The sequence below is a fragment of the Triturus cristatus genome, chromosome 1_2 (genome assembly GCF_964204655.1).
Source record: "Triturus cristatus chromosome 1_2, aTriCri1.1, whole genome shotgun sequence".
Taxonomy (NCBI): domain Eukaryota; kingdom Metazoa; phylum Chordata; class Amphibia; order Caudata; family Salamandridae; genus Triturus; species Triturus cristatus.
Window position 1 is genome coordinate 756,897,156 of NC_140580.1, and position 19,284 is coordinate 756,916,439.

General features: G+C 49.6%; 1 protein-coding gene across 4 annotated transcripts in view; it reads left to right on the forward strand.

Moving 5' to 3' along the window:
• MTG1 (mitochondrial ribosome associated GTPase 1) overlaps positions 1 to 19,039 on the forward strand; it is a 214,659-nt gene extending 195,620 nt beyond the window's left edge. For all 4 annotated transcript variants that reach the window (XM_085608706.1, XM_085608708.1, XM_085608705.1 and 1 more), the window contains exons 10-12: positions 5,868 to 5,949; positions 15,205 to 15,317; positions 18,376 to 19,039. In XM_085608706.1, coding sequence (XP_085464832.1) covers positions 5,868 to 5,949; positions 15,205 to 15,317; positions 18,376 to 18,473 — 293 coding nt within the window. In that variant the 3' untranslated portion in view covers positions 18,474 to 19,039. The remainder of the gene's footprint in view (positions 1 to 5,867; positions 5,950 to 15,204; positions 15,318 to 18,375) is intronic.
• The last annotated feature ends 245 nt before the right edge of the window (positions 19,040 to 19,284 follow it).

The window sequence follows — 19,284 nt, forward strand, 5'->3', positions numbered from 1 at the left end:
AATGAAGCATGAGAAACTGTGGATTGAATCATCTCTCCAACTGATTGAGAAGACGAAGCTAGAAAAATGGAGACAGTCTGGCATGGTCAGCCTATCCTGCTTTCCATCAGACAGAGCCATTTTTCAATGAAGAGCCTGCTCTTTCACAGCTTCTGCCTCTCTTCTATGAAAAGTTGCCTTCAGCAATCATGATCAAGCATGGCATTGATGTTGCTCGTCAGTCAACAGGGTTCCTCAATCACATGCAGATCCCAGTAGTTGCTATGAATGTTCCTCTGTTATCGCTGCCAAAGTACATACAGTGGAAACGGGCCAAGACATACAGAAAAGACAAGTTTGTTTTGCTGTTCAGTAGCCTCCACATAGTTAGCTGTATGGAAAATCATTGGTGACTATCTGGAAGGCTCTGAGTGGACAAACGCTCTGGCACAAGCAGGACTTGCCTCGTCAGAAACAGCGGATTCTTTTCTCAGTTACTCACATATCAATCGGACGAGGCATTGTTACCAGGCATGTGCTGTTGTTCTGAAGAAACTTCACAGAGATGCATTTCTTACATCATAGTCGGCAGACACTGAGGAATCAGTAGAAGTATGGAGACAGGAAATGGTCAGAAAGAGCCCGACATTCCAGAAATGGGATACCAACTTCAGGCTTGAACTCCTTGGTCTCCTCCTTGTCAGAGCTCACCTAGAAGCCTACTTTGTTTTGTATGTAGAGTTACTGAAAGCCCTGGTCCATGGTTCCCTGCCCTGGACCATCAGAATTACGCCTACTGGATACCTATCCATATACGAGACATGAAGAACTTGCTTCCGTCCATCTTGGAAGAATGTATTAAACGTGGCCTCTGGACTGTTCGTACGACAACAAATAAGTTCTCAGCCATGCCTATTGCTCAATCTCATGAACAGAAGAATGAGCTGGCCAATGGGTCAGGTGGGGCAGTTGGACTCACTGAAAACCAGTCTGCATTCAGAAAGTGGATGCTAGTAGGTCCTAAACAAGCACATCTGCTCACAGAGTTTGAAAACTGTTGCAGCCTGGAAAATGCAAAGCATTGTCACCATGAAGAAGGCCTCACAACACAGAAGAGCTTCAAGCAACAGGTGCTGAGCCTTACAGAGAATATTTGGGAAATAGGCAATCCATTTCTAAATGTAACTGAAGAACTGCTGACTTTGGATTCTCATGGTGTCCTCAACCAGTCTGTAGTGATACAGTGCATACGATCGAAGTGGTTGACGAGCAACAGTGCAAACACTACAGCAAGTCAGTCCTCATTGACTGTGAAAGGTCTATTCGTGACCCAATTAAGAAGGACTCCCTCAGACTGTTCAAGCCTCCTGCCCCGGAAATCCACGGCAAACAAGCATACAAGATTTCAAGTCTGAAGACAGATGTCAACCTCTTCTCAAGACTACATCGTCGCACAACATCGGGAGTGTGATATGAATACTTTCTTCAGTCATGAAAACCCCCCATTTACACCATCTCTATCTGATAAACGCAAGCTTTGTTTTGGGATTAAATTTGACCTAATGACATGTTTGGTAAAGACATCATAGAAAGAAGCTCCAGACCTACTTGATACATTTAATGACATTGAAGATGCAATTGTGTTTTTGGTCAGCTTGGAAGAATTGGATAAAGAAGAGCTATCAACAGAGTAAATGTTCGGCATAATGCTCCTGAGCTGGTGTCTTTAGAAGAAACAGCTGAGACAAATGTGCCAGCTTCCTTTGATGTGAAAGTGTTAGATGGTGCTGCTGTTGTGCACCTCCTCGTTAACTGCAGGTGTCAGGACTCTTGAAGACTATATCATTGATATTTTCAAACCTTACATAGTGCAGCAGCTTGATAGCTTGAGATGGGTGGGCATCTTCTGGGACAGGTATGTCAAAGGCAGCATCAAATACACTGTCAGAGAGAAAAGAGGGAAAGGAAAGCAAAGAAAGGTTGCAAGTCAAAACAAGATTCCAGGGCAGTGCACAACTTTGTGTGTGATGCAGACAACAAACAGTTGTTCACATTCCTGACTGAGAATATCTAGAACAGTGAATTCCCCCCTGGCAAGGAAGTACTAATACTATATGGAGTTAGCATTTTGGTCAGAGTCAATAACCTATCCATGCCAGCCTCTAACCACAAAGAGGCAGATACAAGACTGGTCTTGCATCACAACATGCTCTGCAACAAGGCTATGTGTCTTGTTTTATCCGCACTGTGGACATTGATGTCGTAGTGAAACTGTCAGAAATGTTTCACTAGTGGAGGAGTCAAGATGGCGACCGGGACGGCAGCGTAGACCCCCGGCTCCGTGAGCCTCCGCATCCCGCACGGATATCCTGCCTGAGATCCTCAACTTGTGCTACGTGGTCGTGTTTCTGAAGGAGAGGGGCTCCCGACTGTGTGACTCCGAGGTTTCTAGCCGTGCTATCGCCGGAGAAAACTGCATCTGAACTTTGCGGCCTGTGCGGCCCTGGAGCCGGGACATCGAGTGGACGCCGTGGCCGGGTGGCAGTGCGACAACAGCGGCCGGTGGTGACTGGGTGGAGTCGGTCCACCGGAGCGGTGCCAAACTCGGCCTACATTTCGGCGTGGTCACTTCTACTGCCCAGTGTAGCTGACCGAGTGCATGACCGGGGGTGCAAATCTTAGATCCTCCGGTGGCTGCCCCTGCCTTGCTGGTGAGCTGCCCGGCCGCCGTCCGTATCCTGCCCCGATCATTGCGGGCCGCCCCCGGATTTCTACGGGAGCTGGTCCGTGGTGGGGACGACTGTTGCCCGTGACCACGGATAGTTTTTTGCCTGCCCCCGGAACCCGGTCACCCGCGACGTGGACATCGCGGCGCCTGTCCTGGGGTCCCGGCCCCGGTGAGGGTCGGGCATACTTGGCGGCCATCTTGGGTCGATGAAGCCTACCATCCTGTCCGCTGGGCCGCAGCGGGCCTGTGAGCGTACGATTTTTGGGAGTGTGGCGGCGAGATCACAGAGAGCTGAGCTGGGGTACGTCGACCTCCTCGAGGCTCTTGGTACTCTTCACTCCTCCTTGGTTCATGGTTTCGTGATCTTGGGGAGTAAGCTCGATGGTGTGGCGTCGGAGTTGGGGCAGTGGCGGCCCGCCTGTCCGCACGAACACAGAGTCTACCCACACTGCGCGCAGGAGGACGCTGTGGCGGCCCCCCCTGAGGTTAGTACACGACTGGACGCCCCGGCCAGTATGCTACAGTGTGTTTGACCTTCTGAGGGCCTGATCTGTCCCGGAGGCGTTGGACCTGAGTGGGATGTGGTGGCCCCATCCCGTGCATGCCCTCCTGCGACCCAGAGACAACTCCAGCAACTAATGTCTCTTTTGGCTGCTTCTGCCTTCCTGAACCTTGCGTGCAGTGCAGATCCTAGGGCAGCACTTGGAAGCCTGTTTCCTCACGCGGCGGACTGTGTTGATGCTCAGAGACTTCCACCCCACCTGTGTGCGTCGCTTCTCTGTCGTTGTTGGACATTCCTCTGCCTAGGAACATTGGGTATGGTGCTGGGTCGAGGGGTTGGCATGGGCAGAATTCCACTGAGTGGTCAGGGATGAGGCTGGCCCCTCGGGGGTGGTCGCCTAGTGGACGGGCGGGCTTGGGGTGGTGTGCTCTCCTGACATGGCTACTGGCACAATAGACGCATAATGCTCCCCATCGTGGTTTGAGAAGATTGTTTCTGTGCTGTTCCTTGTTCACTTTAGGGGAACCTTACCGTGCGGGAGGGAGAAGCCGGGGGTCTGTTATGAAGGCCCTCCTCCAGTTTATAAATACTTTCTCTACCCCCCCGTCAGGTGGGGGTTCTTTCCTACTTCTTTTTCCCTATTCTCCTACATTTCGGGTCTGGTTCCAGGGCGACAGGCACACTGCTGTGGGGGGGGGCCGTACTCATCTGCAGAGGTGCAGGGTGGGGGGTTGGGGGAGGGGACTCTGTATTCCTTCATCTTTTTTCCATGGCCTCCTTTTTCTTCTCTGATTCTTTTTGTCTTTCTTTTTCTGGGATCAGCGTGATACACCTCCTTTTGCTATGCCTCGTTGCCGTTCCATGTGTTCACAACTTCCGGGGTGTTCTTGGGGAGTTCTGGCGGGGGACTGCGGGCGCAGCTGTAGACTATGTTTTTCTCCATCCTGATGTTCTTGTGTTTGCGCCATTGACCGAATAGATTGCTGTAAATCGCTAACGTTCATTACTCTGCATATCCGTGATCGTTGTTTTAAAATTGCTTGTCACCTGATCCTTCTGCCTTGTTTCATCATAAAATGAAAACCTTTTCCTCCTGGTGCCCTACTTACGCTGTTCACAGTATTAGCAGTACGATTTTGCTCCCTGAAGTGCTGCCTGTGTTTATACGTGTCGTTATTGCTCTGATTGCTTAGTGGCCGGCCCCGGGGGGTTGTAGGCCCATACTTGTTCTTATTGAACTGTCAATAAAGGTTTTCAAAAAAAAAAAAAAAAAAAAAAAAGTTACAAGACTTGTTTCCCAAGGCCAGTATCTGGGTAGCATTTAGTATATGGAGGAATGTTTTCTACAACCACATTAATGTCATTGCTCAGACCTTGGGAAAGGAGAATTCCACAGCATTGCCGGTGTTTCACAGTTTCGCTTGATGTGACACTGTCCCTGCATTTCTTGGAAAAGGGGAGAAATCATGATGGATGACCTGGAAATCTTATCTGGAAGTTTCGCCAATATTGCCTGGAATCCATTCATAGAAGTGGACATTCAGAGTGACAGCGTCCAAATTCTTGAACACTTCACCATAATTTTGTACCAGAGAACAAGCCAACTGGAGTCAGTGAAGGAAGCCTGCAGGGAAATGTTTTGTCAGCAAAGCAAGACCATGGAAGCCATCCCACTAACACAGCCTGCTCTTCTTGAACATACAAAGAATGCTGTTTACTAAGCAGGGATCTGGTTCACATGTGACATGCATCAGCAGGAGCTACCCACTCTGAAGGGAGGAGGGTGGAAAATAGACAAGGACAGTCAGTGCCGGACCCTAATGTAGACATATGGTGTACTTCTTAAGTGTGGCTGCAGAGCTGCAGCTGGTTGCACTGGCAAGTCTGCTAGCAAGAAGGCACTGTGGACCTGCACTGAACTTTGCAAGTGCATTGTATCAGAAACTGAGCTCACAAAAGGATTTTTTAGGAAAGTTTATTACATTTGATTTATTTTTTATGTTCATTTAACACAGTAGAAATCAGCAATTAAATGAGTTCTATATATGAGGTCTTGTTTTACTTTTTCTTCATGTCCTTTTCTGAAGTCAATAACAGAAGTATTAATGCTTTCCCTGTTCCTCAGTGCCTGTTGTGCAGCCCGACTTGTGAGAAATGTCATGTGATAGGATTCATGAGCACTGATTGCGTGGATCCTACCAAAAACTATTAGCATTTGACCAAACAAAATTCTACACACATTACAGTGCTTTTGTCCAACCTGTCCCCTTGATCTTGCTAAGGGACTTCACTATAGGGGCTGTTGATTATCTTATGTCCTCAATACCTTTACCCAGAACCATTACTTTTGTTTTGCTAATGTTGATTAGCCTGTAGTTAAACTGAATTCGTCATTTAATTGCAACCATTTTCTTTTCTAGATCTTCCATGTCTAACATTTGTATTTCAGGTGGAATGCAGCTGGTTTTGAACCAGCTTCTTCGCAATGGAAGAAATTGCTGGGTGTGTAGGCCTGTGACCACACATAGATACTGCAAATGTTATTCTTTGATCACAAAAAATCTGAATGGGTCCTGAAATTGCCATGGTTTGTTGCTTGTAAGGACTTTGCAGACATTATTTTGAAATGTGGTTCTGCTTTCTATTGTCACCTCTTAGGAACAATTCTGGACCACTTGGTGGGAGAGGAGATCCTGGCAGATTACCTTCTTTACACGCTCAACAAGTTCAAGCAGTTCGGGTGAGTGGTAGCAACCACAGATGTCTCACGTACATTCTCCCTTCATTGAGTGCATTAATCTTCAATTACTTGGAGTCCTACTCTTCCCCAGGATTTTGGTCAGCTAATTAAGTTCTGCCACTGAATTATACATTACTCCTCTCTCTGTCACTGCACCCCTCATATGGACTCAGACTTTATGTTTTTTTAAGTTTCAAAAAACCTTTATTCAGCATAGGATAGCAGTACACAGCATAATACCTACAACGACAAGTGGCCGGCAGCGTGTTATAAGAAATGAAAGACAGTGGTGTACACAGCGGTTCGCCTACAACCCGATAAGGGCCGGCCGCGTCACGGTAATCGCAGATATGCAGTATGATAGCCCAACGGGGACTGCAGCATTAACAATCTGAACAGAACAACCTAAATAAACCCCGCCTTGCTAGCCTCACAGTGAGAGTAATCAAAAGGAAAAGTCAACATTCCGCATCGCCTCCTTAAGTGTCTAGAGTGCTAAAGCCCAGTCTTAACTGTGGGGGGAAGGGGGGGGGGGGGGGCAGGCAAGTAGGACTTCAAGGGCCCCCATATGTCCCGGGGCCGGGATGCCGATGGCAGGAGATCAGAGTACAGGGCAAGCTGGTCCTGCCAAAGAATCATTGTCTGCATCCAATCTTTGAATTTCGGCGCCCTCCCTCTGCCCCACCTGCAGGCCACCCTCCATTTGGCAAGAAGGAAACAGATAGAGGCAAACCTCCTATGTGCCACAGGGAGCTTCTCAGTGTAACCCAGTACGCCCATCAGTGGAGACAACGGCAGCGGGTCCAGCAGCATCTTCCCGACGGCATCAAATACCTGCACCCAATAATCCTGAAGGGCCGGGCAGCTCCAGGCCAAATGCAGCACGTCGGCGCCGTCTGCGCGGCACCTGTCGCACCTGGCATCGGCCCGCAGCCCAAACCGCTTCAGACGAGCAGGCGTATAATAGTATCTCTGCACATATTTAAAGTGCGTAATGCGCAGCCGGCTGCTAGCGGACACCTTCTCTATCTGCGCACAACAATAGTGCCATTCCTGGTCCGAGATTTCCTGTCCCAAGTCCTGAGACCAACGAGCTCGGGCATCACCCTGTGGCGCGCCAACTTCAGCGAATAGTGATTTATAAAGAGTGGAGACCAAGTGGGACGCAGTCTGTGCCCCCATGAGTGTATGGATCTGGGGAAGCACCGGTGGCTCCTGCGGGTACCCCGGGGTGCAGGCTCGCATTCCCTCCCGCAAGCACGCATACAAAAATGTTTCCATAGCATCAGTGGGAGGTTCCTGACATAGCTGCTGAAGGGTGACAAATTTCCCGTTAGGGTAGATGTCTCCCCACGTGCTGATCCCCCGCCGTTTTTGAAATTTGTGGAAGATGCCCTCCCGAAGGAGGGACAGCTGGGGGTGATACACCAGCGGCATCCGGGGGGAGTAGATCACTGGGGCCTACAGTTTACGCGCAATCCACCCCCAAGCCCGCACCGTACAGTCTATGGTTGTGGGGTCCCGTACGCGCGTCGAGATGGGCTGCAGGAGCGCCCCCTCCAGCAGGACAGGTTCAGCCAGCCAGTGCTCCACAGCCATATGGGCCGTGTATTTCGGCCCCCTAAACCAGTAATGCGCATAGTGCGCCTGAGCGCACATATAATACAATTCAAAGTTAGGCAGTTCGAGGCCCCCGGCCGCATACGGACTGGCCAACGTGTCCCACTTTATCCGTGGCTGTTTGCCGCCCCATACGAGGCGCAAGAGTGTCGTTTGCAGCGCAGAAAAGAAAGGTCGGCCCGGGAAGTAGGGTATGTTCAGGAAGAAGTAAAGAAATTTAGGCAATACCACCATCTTAACTAACGAGATCCTGTCCGCGATTGAGAGAGGCAAGGCAATCCATCGAGTAATCGTGTCAGAGAGCGTGTCCATGGCACGCCCATAATTATCACAAATCACTTCCTCTCGGTCCAGAGCAACATTCACCCCAAGGTATCGGACAGTGTCAGTGCACCATTCCAGCGGAAAGTCCATCCCAAAGGGAACAACCGCCGGAGTGAGCGGGAGTATTTGAGACTTCGCCCAGTTGATCCGTATGCCAGACAGCCCACCAAAGCGAACAAACTCACGCAACAGCGGGTTCAGATTATGTTTCGGGTCCTTGACATAGGGGGTGACATCATCCGCATAGAGCGAAATCAAGATGGGGCGCAGCAGGCATCGCAATGCCTTCTCCTGATGGTATTGGCGCACCTTCGCCGCTAGCGGCTCCATCACCAGGGCGAACAACAGTGGCGATAACGGGCAGCCCTGCCTAGTGCCGCGCGTCAGCAGGAAGGGTCTAGAGGCAAGACCGTTGATTTGTACCCTAGCCGCCGGGGCAGCGTAGAGAAGTTGAATCCAAGCCGAGAAACCCACCGGAAACCCCATATTGCGCAGGACGGCGTGCAAGTATGCCCACTCTACAGAGTCAAACGCCTTGGTGGCGTCCTAAACACAGCCGCCAAGGGCAGCCGCGGGTCCACCTGCTGTATGATCGAAAAGAGGGTGCGAAGGCTGTGGGACGTGGACCTCCCGGGAATAAATCCCGTTTGGTCTGGTAAGACCAGCCCATCCATCAGGAGGTTCAATCTATTGGCTAGCATTTTGGTAAGTATTTTGGTGTCAACGTTTATGAGGGACAGGGGCCGATACGAGTCACAGCTGTTGGGCAGCTTACCCGGCTTCAGGATTGATATAATTAGGGCTTATCTCATTGTGGGTGGCAGCTCCTGAAGCTCCAGAGCCTCCGCATAAACCGCCTGCAGGATGGGGCCAAGCAAATCAAAATATTGCTTATAAAAGTCGCTCGGGAGGCCATCGGGCTCGGGCGCCGTCCCAGATCGCAACTGGAAAACAGCCTCCCTCAGTTCATCATTGGTAAATGGCGCACAAAGGAATTCTCTCTGGTTGTCAGCTAAATACCCTAGTGTAATATCGCTAAAAAAGAGTGGGAGGTCCGCTTCATTGGTGCCTTTGGAGCGATAGAGGTCAGCATAGAAGTCGGTGAAGGTCTGTAAAATCAAGGCACCATCTTTGTGGTTGTTGCCCTCCCTATCCTCCACATCCAGTATGTGGTTGGCATGCCTAGGCAGTCGGATGTCCTGCGCTAAGGCCTTACCGGGCCTGCCACCCTCCCCGTATCGCCTCGCCTGAGCATACTTCCCCCTGAACTTCACCTCCCTGTCAGCTGTATCAGCGTATTCTGTCATCAGTTCCCTCAGTTTGGCTCTCCCCTCCCTCCCGCCCTGCCGCCAGATGTCTGCCTCCAACCTCTTACGGCCGTCCTCCAAACGACAGAGCCGTCGACGAATATCCCTCAGTACCCCAAAGCTCTTGGCCATACAGACGCCACGTATGGTCACTTTGAATGCTTCCCAAAGCGTGCTCACTCGCTTCACTGACCCATTGTTCCTATCAAAGAAATCGGTTATAGCTTCCTCTAATTCTTTCTTAAATACCTCGTCTAGTAGTGCCTCCGGCGCTAGTCTCCAACTTCTGGAGCCTGCCTGAGAGCCCGGAATAGTAAGAGTGAGGCATACCGGAGAGTGGTCAGACAGTGTGCGGGCCAAATGATAGACCGCCTGCACCCAGGTGCAGACCCCCCTGGACCCCAGCCAGTAATCCAACCTCGACCACGAGGCATGTATGGTTGAGTGGAAGGTCCCCTCCCTTATTTCTGCGTGCCTGTGTCCCCACAAATCCACTAGTCCTTCGCCTTCTATTAGACCCCGCAGTGCCCCCTGGCTACGCGTGTAGTGGTGGGGTAAGTGTGTAGACCGGTCATTGGCAGGATCACTGACCGTGTTAAAATCCCCCGCCCATAGGACATGAGTGGCTCCCACCTCCAATATCTTCCCCCACAGGGCGTTCAGGACGTCAGGACTGTCAGTGTTAGGGCCGTAATAATTAACAATGATCACCAAATGTGTTTGAGTGCCCCACATCATGCAGTATCTGCCCTCGCCATCGCTTCTCATTCCACCACACCGGAAGGGCGTCCCTCGTCTGATCAGGATGGCCGTGCCTCGTGCGTATGTGGAATATGCGGAAAACACCTGTTGGCTGCGGGGATCAGTGTGCGTTTCCTGGAGGGCAGCTATACTAATGTCATGTCTGTCAAGGTAAGAAAGTATCTGTCTTTTCTTCCTGGGATCGCGCAGCCCCCGCACATTCCATGACAAAAGCTTGATCACGTCTCTATGAGTCCCCACCATAAGGCATGAACAGCTGCAAAGATGCATGTTCCCTCAAGCCGCGACCATGGCGGAGCATCCTCCCGGCCCCAGTAATGAAAGGCGGACGTGCCTTCAGCAGTGTAGCGCAGCGTGGACCCATATACACTTCAGGGCTCTGTGTACAACAACAGACTCTCAATTCCCCGTGATGTCTTCCCAGCGGTAACCCCCCCCCCTCCCCCCCTCCCCCCATCCCTCCCACAACAGCGCCCCAATCGCGCCGGGATCCCAAAACCCTCCCCCCTCCCTTGTAACATTGAACATATGTAAAACTTGAAACAGTCCAAGTTCAGAACTCCTGTAACCTTATTAGACGTAGGTGCAGGGGACCGACTTTAGGGGGGCGCTGGCGTGCCTCTCAAACCCTCGCGTCCCGCCGAACCGCGGAACTTCCTAGGCCTCTCCTTTGGATCTGAGGTGGAGGAGACCCAGAGTGGAGGGTGCCCAACCTAAAGAGGAAAGACCCCTGCAAGCTCAGTCTTAAGGGTGCCCGTAGGTCTGGGCAGCGGATCTATAAACAGTATAGGCTGCGCACTAGCGCGGCAGCAACCAGACCCACACACACCACACAGTTCGACACCAGGCATAGTCACTTATCTGACGGTGGCAGCGCAGGCACAGGAGCATCTCCCCTCCGCCGCAGGCACGATATGCAGCAGGAGCAGCCTCCGCCTCCGGACGTGATCAGGCCCTTCAAAGCATATTCAGGGGTCCGGCTCCCCGCCGCAGCGCAGCAGCGTGCCAACAGCTCTCCTCAAGGCTGGCCGCAGCCACCCGCAGCCGAGGGCAGCAATTGTCAATTGGTCCCCTAGGGAGACTGCGGTCCTGAGCGGGTCACCGTGTTAGCGTGAACGGGAGAGGCACGACGGAGAGATCCCAGGAACTCCTCCACCTGCCGCGGACTGGTGCAAAGTATCGTGCGGTCGCGGTGCTTTATCCGTAGCTTGGCTGGGTAAAGCAGGGCGTATTCAATGTTTTCTTTGCGCAACTTCTGCTTCACCTGGATGTATTTCCTCCTCGCTTCTTGCACCGCCATGGTGAAGTCAGGGTAAATGGAGAACGAATTGCCCTCGTATCGCAAGTCTGGGATGTCTCGAGCCTTCCGTAAGGCTGCATCCCGGTCGCTATAATTTAGCAGTCGTGCAACTATGGGTCTTGGCGGTGCACCCACTGGAGGCCGAGGACCCAATGATCTGTGCGCGCGTTCTACTATTAGGTGCGCCGAGAAGGAGGATGCCCCCATAGTGGAGGTCAGCAGCCGCTCAACGTAGTCCTCCATGCGCCCCGTGGCTGTGGTCTCCGGAATACCTATCAGGCGGTTGTTGTTTCTTCGACTTCGCGCCTCTAAGTCCTCGTTTTTGGCAGCAATCACTTTTAGCAGCCTGTCCATTTGCGACATCTGGGTGGCCATCGCAGCAGAGGTATCCTCAGTGGTCGAGATCCGTTTCTCCGCCTCCTTGAGCTGCTCCTCGTGTTTATCCACTTTCAGCACTAAGAAATCGAGCCGGGTGTTCATAGTGTCCATTTTCCCGGAGAGGGCATTAAGGCTCTGTTGCTTTGCTATGAGCATAGTTTTGAGTTCGTCACTGGGGTTGGGCTCGGTCAGAGTCACCTGCGACGGGCCAGGCTCGCCCGCATCGTCAGTAGCGGAGCGAGTGGCCGCCTTCTTTTGTTCGAAGGGCAGTTTAGACTGCCGCGCGTCTGTCTTCCCCATTACGCCGCTCCCACGTGTATCCACAAAGCACAGGTAGCCCTCAGTCGCCACCCAGCAGTTGGTCACCACCAGAGCACCAGCAGCCTGCCGGCAGTATTACTCGTGAACTCCAGTGTCGCCGGCAGCCGCCGCACTGTATGACAAGGGCAGACCTCCAGGCAATGGCCCCTCGGACCTATATGGCGCAGGGGCGGGCGTTCTATCACGGCAAAGCATCCAGCATAATCAGGCCAAATACTCCGTGTGATCCTCTAGTGCGCCGCAGACTCTCAGTTCACACAGTGGGCTCGTATGGCACTTCACCCTCCACCGTTGTTTCGCCTCCACGGCCGCAGTCAGGCGCCCTTCTCGCCATCCGGACATTGAAGCACAGCGCCGCCCTTCGCCTCCAGGCCGCAGCAGTCAGCCGGCCCTCCGGGACAACCCGCCCAGCGTCGCTCCCGCAAGCTCTCACCTCGCGGGTGCTGCAGCGCTGATCCAACCACAGCTCCCCAGGTACCTCCTCGGAGGGGGACGGGAATCTCCAGGCCCCAGAGCGGCCCCGCCGCAACCCCCGCTCACGATAGGGGGCTGCCCGGGACAGCAGGCGTTGCAAGGGTCCTCAATTTACCGGCAGCAAGGAGTGCCGTCTCGCTCCCTCCGCCCCCGCTCCAGCGAGATCAGGTCACAGAGCGCCCAGCAGAGCTCCGGGCCCAGCACCTCGTGGGCGACCCGGGGCTCGCGTAGCCACAACGGCCGCCACGCGTCTCCAGCAGGAAGGGCCGCTCCGCCCCCCCGGCCACAGCCAGCGCAATATCTTCAGAGGGGGTGCAGCAATCGGCGCGAAACTCGCGTCGAGTGTTCTGCCTAGCATCCGCGATCCATACGCGGGCTCACAAGCGGAGAGCGAGGGGTCCATGGGCAAATAATTAATGTGTAGTCAGGTCGGGCAGCCGGAGCCTCACAACAGCGTGGCCATCTTGGTCCGGCGCCACCTAGCGCCCCGGACTCAGACTTTTTCTCTATATTCCTTTGCATTGGTTGTCCTTTATGGTTTACTGTGTTTTTGTAATCACAAATCCTGTCTCACTTGTCTATTCCCTGGCTCATTTTTTTTAATCGTTTTTAGGTCTCGTCTGGCGTAGGCTGCGCACATGCACAGTCTCGCTGGCGAGATTTAATGATTTTGGGTATTTTCTGTGAAGGGCATTAAGCCCCGCCCCTCTTTTCCATTGGCTGGCGTCACCGTTTACGCTAAAGGGTGGCCAGCCATTGGAAAAGAGCTGGTAGTGACGTTCTCGTTCGGCTTTTTGAGCCGTCCCATTTGGACGGGCTCTTCTGCCTTCCGTGCGTCGCAAAAGGTTCCTCCTGATTAATGCTCCCGGCACATCTCTTCTGCATATGTATTGGAACGGAGCTTCTCCAAGTGCTTCCAGGGTCAGTGCCGCCCCCCCCCCACCCACCCCCCCTTAACTGGCTGTCTCATCACCATTTTCAATCTTTTTCAGCTGGGGGAAAAATAAAACGACGTTGATCAAAGTAGTTAAATGCCCCCCCTCCCCTCCCCTACCTTTTGATTGCCTTTTGTTTATCACCGGGTTAGGAGTTAGCTGAGTGGACTTTTCCAAGCACGCTCCTTGGACTTTGCCATATTGTTGTTTTGTGTTTATCTAACTTTATAAAAAAATGTTTTCGGAATTAATCAAGCATAAGAAAGAAAATAAAAAAGGTTCCATCACAATATTTTTTTAAATAAAAATAATACCTCCATAAAAGTAAACATAATATTAACAATTGTAGACACATAATTTCCTTTAAAATACGATTTGGGCTAGATGTGTATGTTCTAAGATTCAGTTTTAGTTTTGTTGAGCGTTGGGAGGGTCCATCATTCATGAGAAGCCAAACCCCCAGTGACTTATGCTGCCCCTTTACTCCTTCTACAATGTTAAGAGAAAGCATATAATACTCTTGACGCAGGCGCATATGGTTTGTCGTTGTATTTTCTATTACTTATTTAAATAAAATATACTTAACCAAAACCCAAGGGGCTAAATGTGTGCAATGTGGCAAAACTGCTTGGAAGAGGCCACCTAGCTGTTGAAAGCGTTGTTTACTTGTGTAAAGCATTTGTTTCATGCAATCTGCGCGAAAGTTAAAAAAAAACATTATTGCTAAACTGTGGTAATAAACTTGAAATCGACCTCTTCACTATAATGCTAAATGTGGGTGTATGTGCATTTAATTGCACACTTGCCAAATTGCCACATTTAATTTTCATTGTCATTGTGCAAATAAATGTATTACCTAGTGACAGTCACCAGCTTGTAGTTATGGTTCAGTCGGTCTTTCACTGAAAAGCATTTTCATGACAAGATTATTATAACTTGTGACCCATATTCTGATTTGCATGCCCTAGTAAGGCAACTGACTGCTTGGCACCCAGTACCGTACGTATACAAGAAGAGTGACAGGGTATGGGTCTCAGGCTCTATATCCGTGATTGTCCAGCAGGCTCGAAAATAATGACGTTGAGCGCCATATGTGAGAAACTGACCTTCTTGTTGTCCCAATTGCTCAGCCACGGAGGGGGAAGGGGAAAAGCTGGCCATCTAGAAGCAAGTCCATCAAAGTAGTACTACTAGCATCATCCAAGAGATAACGGTCGAGACCCGTGTGGTGGCCCTGAAATCTGGGGAGCCCCTGAAGGTGGATGGCTGGAGCATATAGGGCTATGATTTAGTAGCAAGGAGACTTTTAGAGTAGCACCTCAGTGCTACTTTCAGAAGGCGGGGCATCTTGTGAAGGGTGCAAGAGATTACAGAGGGTGGGTTTTTTCCAGTTGGCACCCTTAGTCAACAAGACGTAAAGGTACCTTCCTGCCAGCCCGCAGAAGAGCCACTGTCGTTGTGCTGCCAGATAATAATAAAGAAATTGGTCAGCCGGGATCCAAAGCATTGCACTCTGCATTTTCTTCTGTTATATTGCTGTTTAGCGCCTGATTGTGGTTGCCCTCTCTATTTCTCTCCTTTATCGCCCCTCATGAAACATGAAACACTACGAATCATTTTCCTGAATATTAATTTGACCCATCTCTCAGCTTTGAATGCTAATGCTATATGTCCTGTGCTTCAAGCCTGTACATTTTCTCGTGCCTTTGCAAGATGGTGAGTTTCTGTCTTCTGCAATGTTTGCTTGTTTCCTGCTGGGACAGTCATCTGATGGCGAGTTTGCGAGAACCTTGGGTTCTTTTGCTTTTTACTTTGTCACTTCCATTGTCTGCAGCTATGTGGAGCGCTATGGGCTGGAGGCACCTTCTGATGACATCGAGAGTGTTCTGAAAAGGATTGCCATCAAGCTTGGTAAAACACAAAAAGTGAAGGCCATCACTGGAGTTGGTGAGTGCTTCCTTTCCACCATACTATTATTTGTCTCTAGGCTGAGTTGCATCTCCCAAATGCACTGTAATCCGAGAACAGGGTGCGTGTCATAAACCAACCCCAATATAGTCAGTGTCCAACTCACTGCAACTGAAGCACAGGCTGCTACTTCCAATCTAGCTTCACTGCATCTTTAGTACAGGCTAAGTTTTGCAGTCCAACTGCTGAGAGTTGGTTTGTGCATATAGGGCACCGCACAATGAACAATGATGATTAGTTGCACTGCACCCAAATTAAATGAGGATGTTTTGCATTGTGCTTTACTGAGGAACTAAATCAGGGCATGGAAAGAGTGGATGATTGTTGCTGTCAGGGAAGACGGCATGGCTCCACAAGGTGAGTGAGCGAAAGCCAAAGTCAGACCACATTTCTCACATTTAAAAGACTCATGGAGGCATAGAACACCAGCACAGTTACAGTAATAGTTCCATCCAGTTGGGTTAAGCCAGAGCTCATTAAGTACAAGACAGTGACTCGGTGTCTAGCTACATCCTGTGCTCTCACCATAGATTATGCTCGTAGAACACAGTCTGTATTTCATTAGAGATTATGAGGGGCCATAGATACTGCTATTTCATTCACATGTGCCTTATACCTCTCACTGACCTAAAGTAAGAAATCAGCGTCTTAGCTAATACTGACCCAGGGCAGGAAATGAAATGATATTTACCTAACTCCCTTTTTTGAGGCACTGACTCTCTAACTTCACACTCTGCATTTAAGCAGCTTCTTCCCTAAATGGTTCCTCTATATGGTGCTACACTTATCAGGACAAATCCTAGGCCAAGTCCTGAGATGTCACTGCTCTTTCTGTGGGGTTCCCTCTCCATCCGCTAATGTTATACAGCTATTCTTTCTATTATACCTGTGAGGCAAACAACAAGCCTATAGGTTCCTCTTTTTATACAATTTGTTACTCACTCCAACTGATAAATACTGAAAGCCATTCTTATCATCATAGAGCTTGTCACTCACTCTATGCCTTGCAGCACTTTACACCAATTCAAAGTCTTGGGAATGACCCGCATTGGGCCCTTGGCACTTTTATCACCACTGCATTGCACCATTGAAACAGGCTACCAGTTTCTTTTTGTTTTTTATTGTTAGAGTTTTATATAGCGCAAACTAGACCCGAAGATATTGGGTATCAGACCGCTTTACATAGCACCAGTTGCGTTACACAAGGACACATTAATTTTTTGTTAGGCACCGGGAGATTAAGTGATTTTCCCAGAATCACAGGATGTTGAGCGTCGCCGAGTCTCGAAACCCGGTTCCCCAGCTTTGGCGTCGACCGCTCTAGCTGTAAGGCTACATCCTCTCCCCAGTTGGTAGCTGATCTACCTTGTCATGCTAATACATTCACTTTCCTTAGCTGGAAACTTGTGAAACATCCGTTTCCAGCAGTTCATGACACAGATACATATGCACAAAATTGAAGCCCAAGTGCATGCGTGGCCATACTATGCCCACAAACAATTTAACTTGCCTACCCAGTGGTTCAAAACATTGTACCTTCACAACAATTTCCTTCTCACGCTCACATTCTTCCCTTTCTTTTAAATTTGGGACTGAGGCTTTATCTCTTTTCCTCACCAGTTTGAAACAGGTGAGCAGCATATCATAGCTCTTCAATTGCTATTGCATTTACTTTTTTTGTTGTATACTTTTCAGAGCATTCTTACTCGATTACCCTTATACTATAATTCCACTGAGTGCATCTTGTCTTGTCTCACTGCAATTTTGATCTGAGATTCCCACAGTGACCTCCAAAAGGCATTGCTTGATATTCTCTCAGATGACTCTCCCCAGGTTACAACCTTTAACATGGTGTATCCTTTAACTAGGCACATCCCAAGGCACGTCTCGTCTTTTTCTTGGCTTTCTTCAAAGACGCCTTCCAGAAATCTTCCCTGGGTATTGCCTTAGGTGCTTGTACGGAGCTGAGAATGTTCTTATCCAAATTCATTGCCTGCAGCCAATAAACCTTCCATTGTCTTTGACATGGTTCTTTGAGGTGCTCGCACAGGGATCACAAGAGCCGACCCACTGTACACTTGAAGCCTTTTTCTGTACGTAAGCCAAGAACTTTTCAAGGATATCCCAGGTTATTTCCAGATCTCCCAGGTTATTTCCATATTTTTCAAAGATGCCCTTCAGGGCCTTTCATTCAGTCAGCAATTGCCTTAAAATTCCTAGCTGCCGAGGAATGTCTGGGTTTTTCTCTCCCACTTATTGTAGCTGCTCTGAACAGGTGTTTTTCTGCCTTTAACCAGGGCCATGCCATAATAATATCATAGGACCCTAGATAGACTCATCCAGGGTCATGTCTTGAGGTGCTCTTTCAGACGTTTCTCTGATTTTCTTTTCTCTTCACAGTACCCTTATGAGGTTTTTACCTTAACCAGTCTGAGAACTCTGTGGAGGTTCCTTTCAGGAATCTTTAATTGGACCTCGCCAGAAGTACCTGACAGGACTCACACCAGTGTCTTTCCTTCTGAAAGACCCTTTTTCTCTGAATGCCCTTTAGACCCGTGCAGCTCCCTGGTCTCCCTGGCCTTCGGGGACCGTAGATATGTTCCTGCCAAAGTTACCTTACGGATCTCATTCAGCATGCGTCCCCTGCAGTGTCATGTGTGGTACTTCTCCGTGATCCAAGAGCACCATTCCAGGGCTCCTATTTTTCAGGTGTGTAGATGGTGCCTTTTGGAACTGTCCCACAGATAGTAAATGAAACATCCAACTGACTGTACACAGTTGCACAAACCAGTTTAAAAACCGCCTTTGGTTTCTACTTGGAAGTGAGCTTTAAAATGTAGAATTTATTTGACAGAAGCAGCCTGACATTGCAAGGAGAAATGTCATACAAATCGGCTGCACAACAGGACAGAGTTGGTAGACGCCCTGGTAAAGACACCACCTTCACCAGGACTGAGTGTCATGCTGCAGAAGGAGACTGTGCAATGATCTCTGTTAAATACTGATGCACTTTATCTATTTTTGCTCTTCCCTCTAGGGAACGTGAACATTACAGTGCCAAACTACAGCGTGGCTGCATATGACTTCATCAGAACCTTTCGGAAGGGTGTCCTGGGGAAGGTGATGCTGGACTGAGAAAATTGAAGACAAACGAGCACAGCTTTGTCCATTCTTCAAATCTCAAATCTTGTCCATACGCGATACGTGCACATAACAAGGACAGGAAGTGGTCAGTGGAACCTGCTGAGAATTGGGAATGGCTTCATCAATAAGACTGAACTGCCTGTGTGGAGCAGATTTCCTCAGATACACTACAAAATAATGCAACATTTATGAAACAGCCTCTCCTGAACTGAAGCTTAATATGGAGTGACTGTTGTCCTACACTGAAGATTTAACTGAAAGTGAGTGGTCAAGGCCTGCCTGGGATAATTAATGGAGGATCTTGTAATCGACCATGACTGCCTGCAAAGACAATTTCTGGATTACCTTCTGCGATCCGCTGTAATCCTCTTAATGGACTATGGAAAGAAGACACGCTCATGGACATTTGAGACAGTGATGTCTGGGATGGGTGGTCAAATAAAAATGATTTGTTATTGAACTGTATTTTCTTGTGGATGCGTGTCATAGGCACTTGTATTTATTTCACATCAGCTGGATCTGGATTCATTTATTAAAACGTGTTGTAGAGCAAATCATCTGGTAGTGCTGGCAGTCTTGACTATTGCATTGATATTGGACTTTTAGTGTGATTCAGATCTGGTTGGACTGGTGTATCTGGAGACTGGTGTATGGGTCAATTATACCTGTCATCTACAGGAACCTGAGTTGAGATTTGATTGGATACACAATATAGGCAGTTGATTTATTGAATTCATGGCTCAGTTTTATTTAAGGGCAGAGGATCTTTTGAAGTGGCAAAACAGACTATCCATACTGCAAA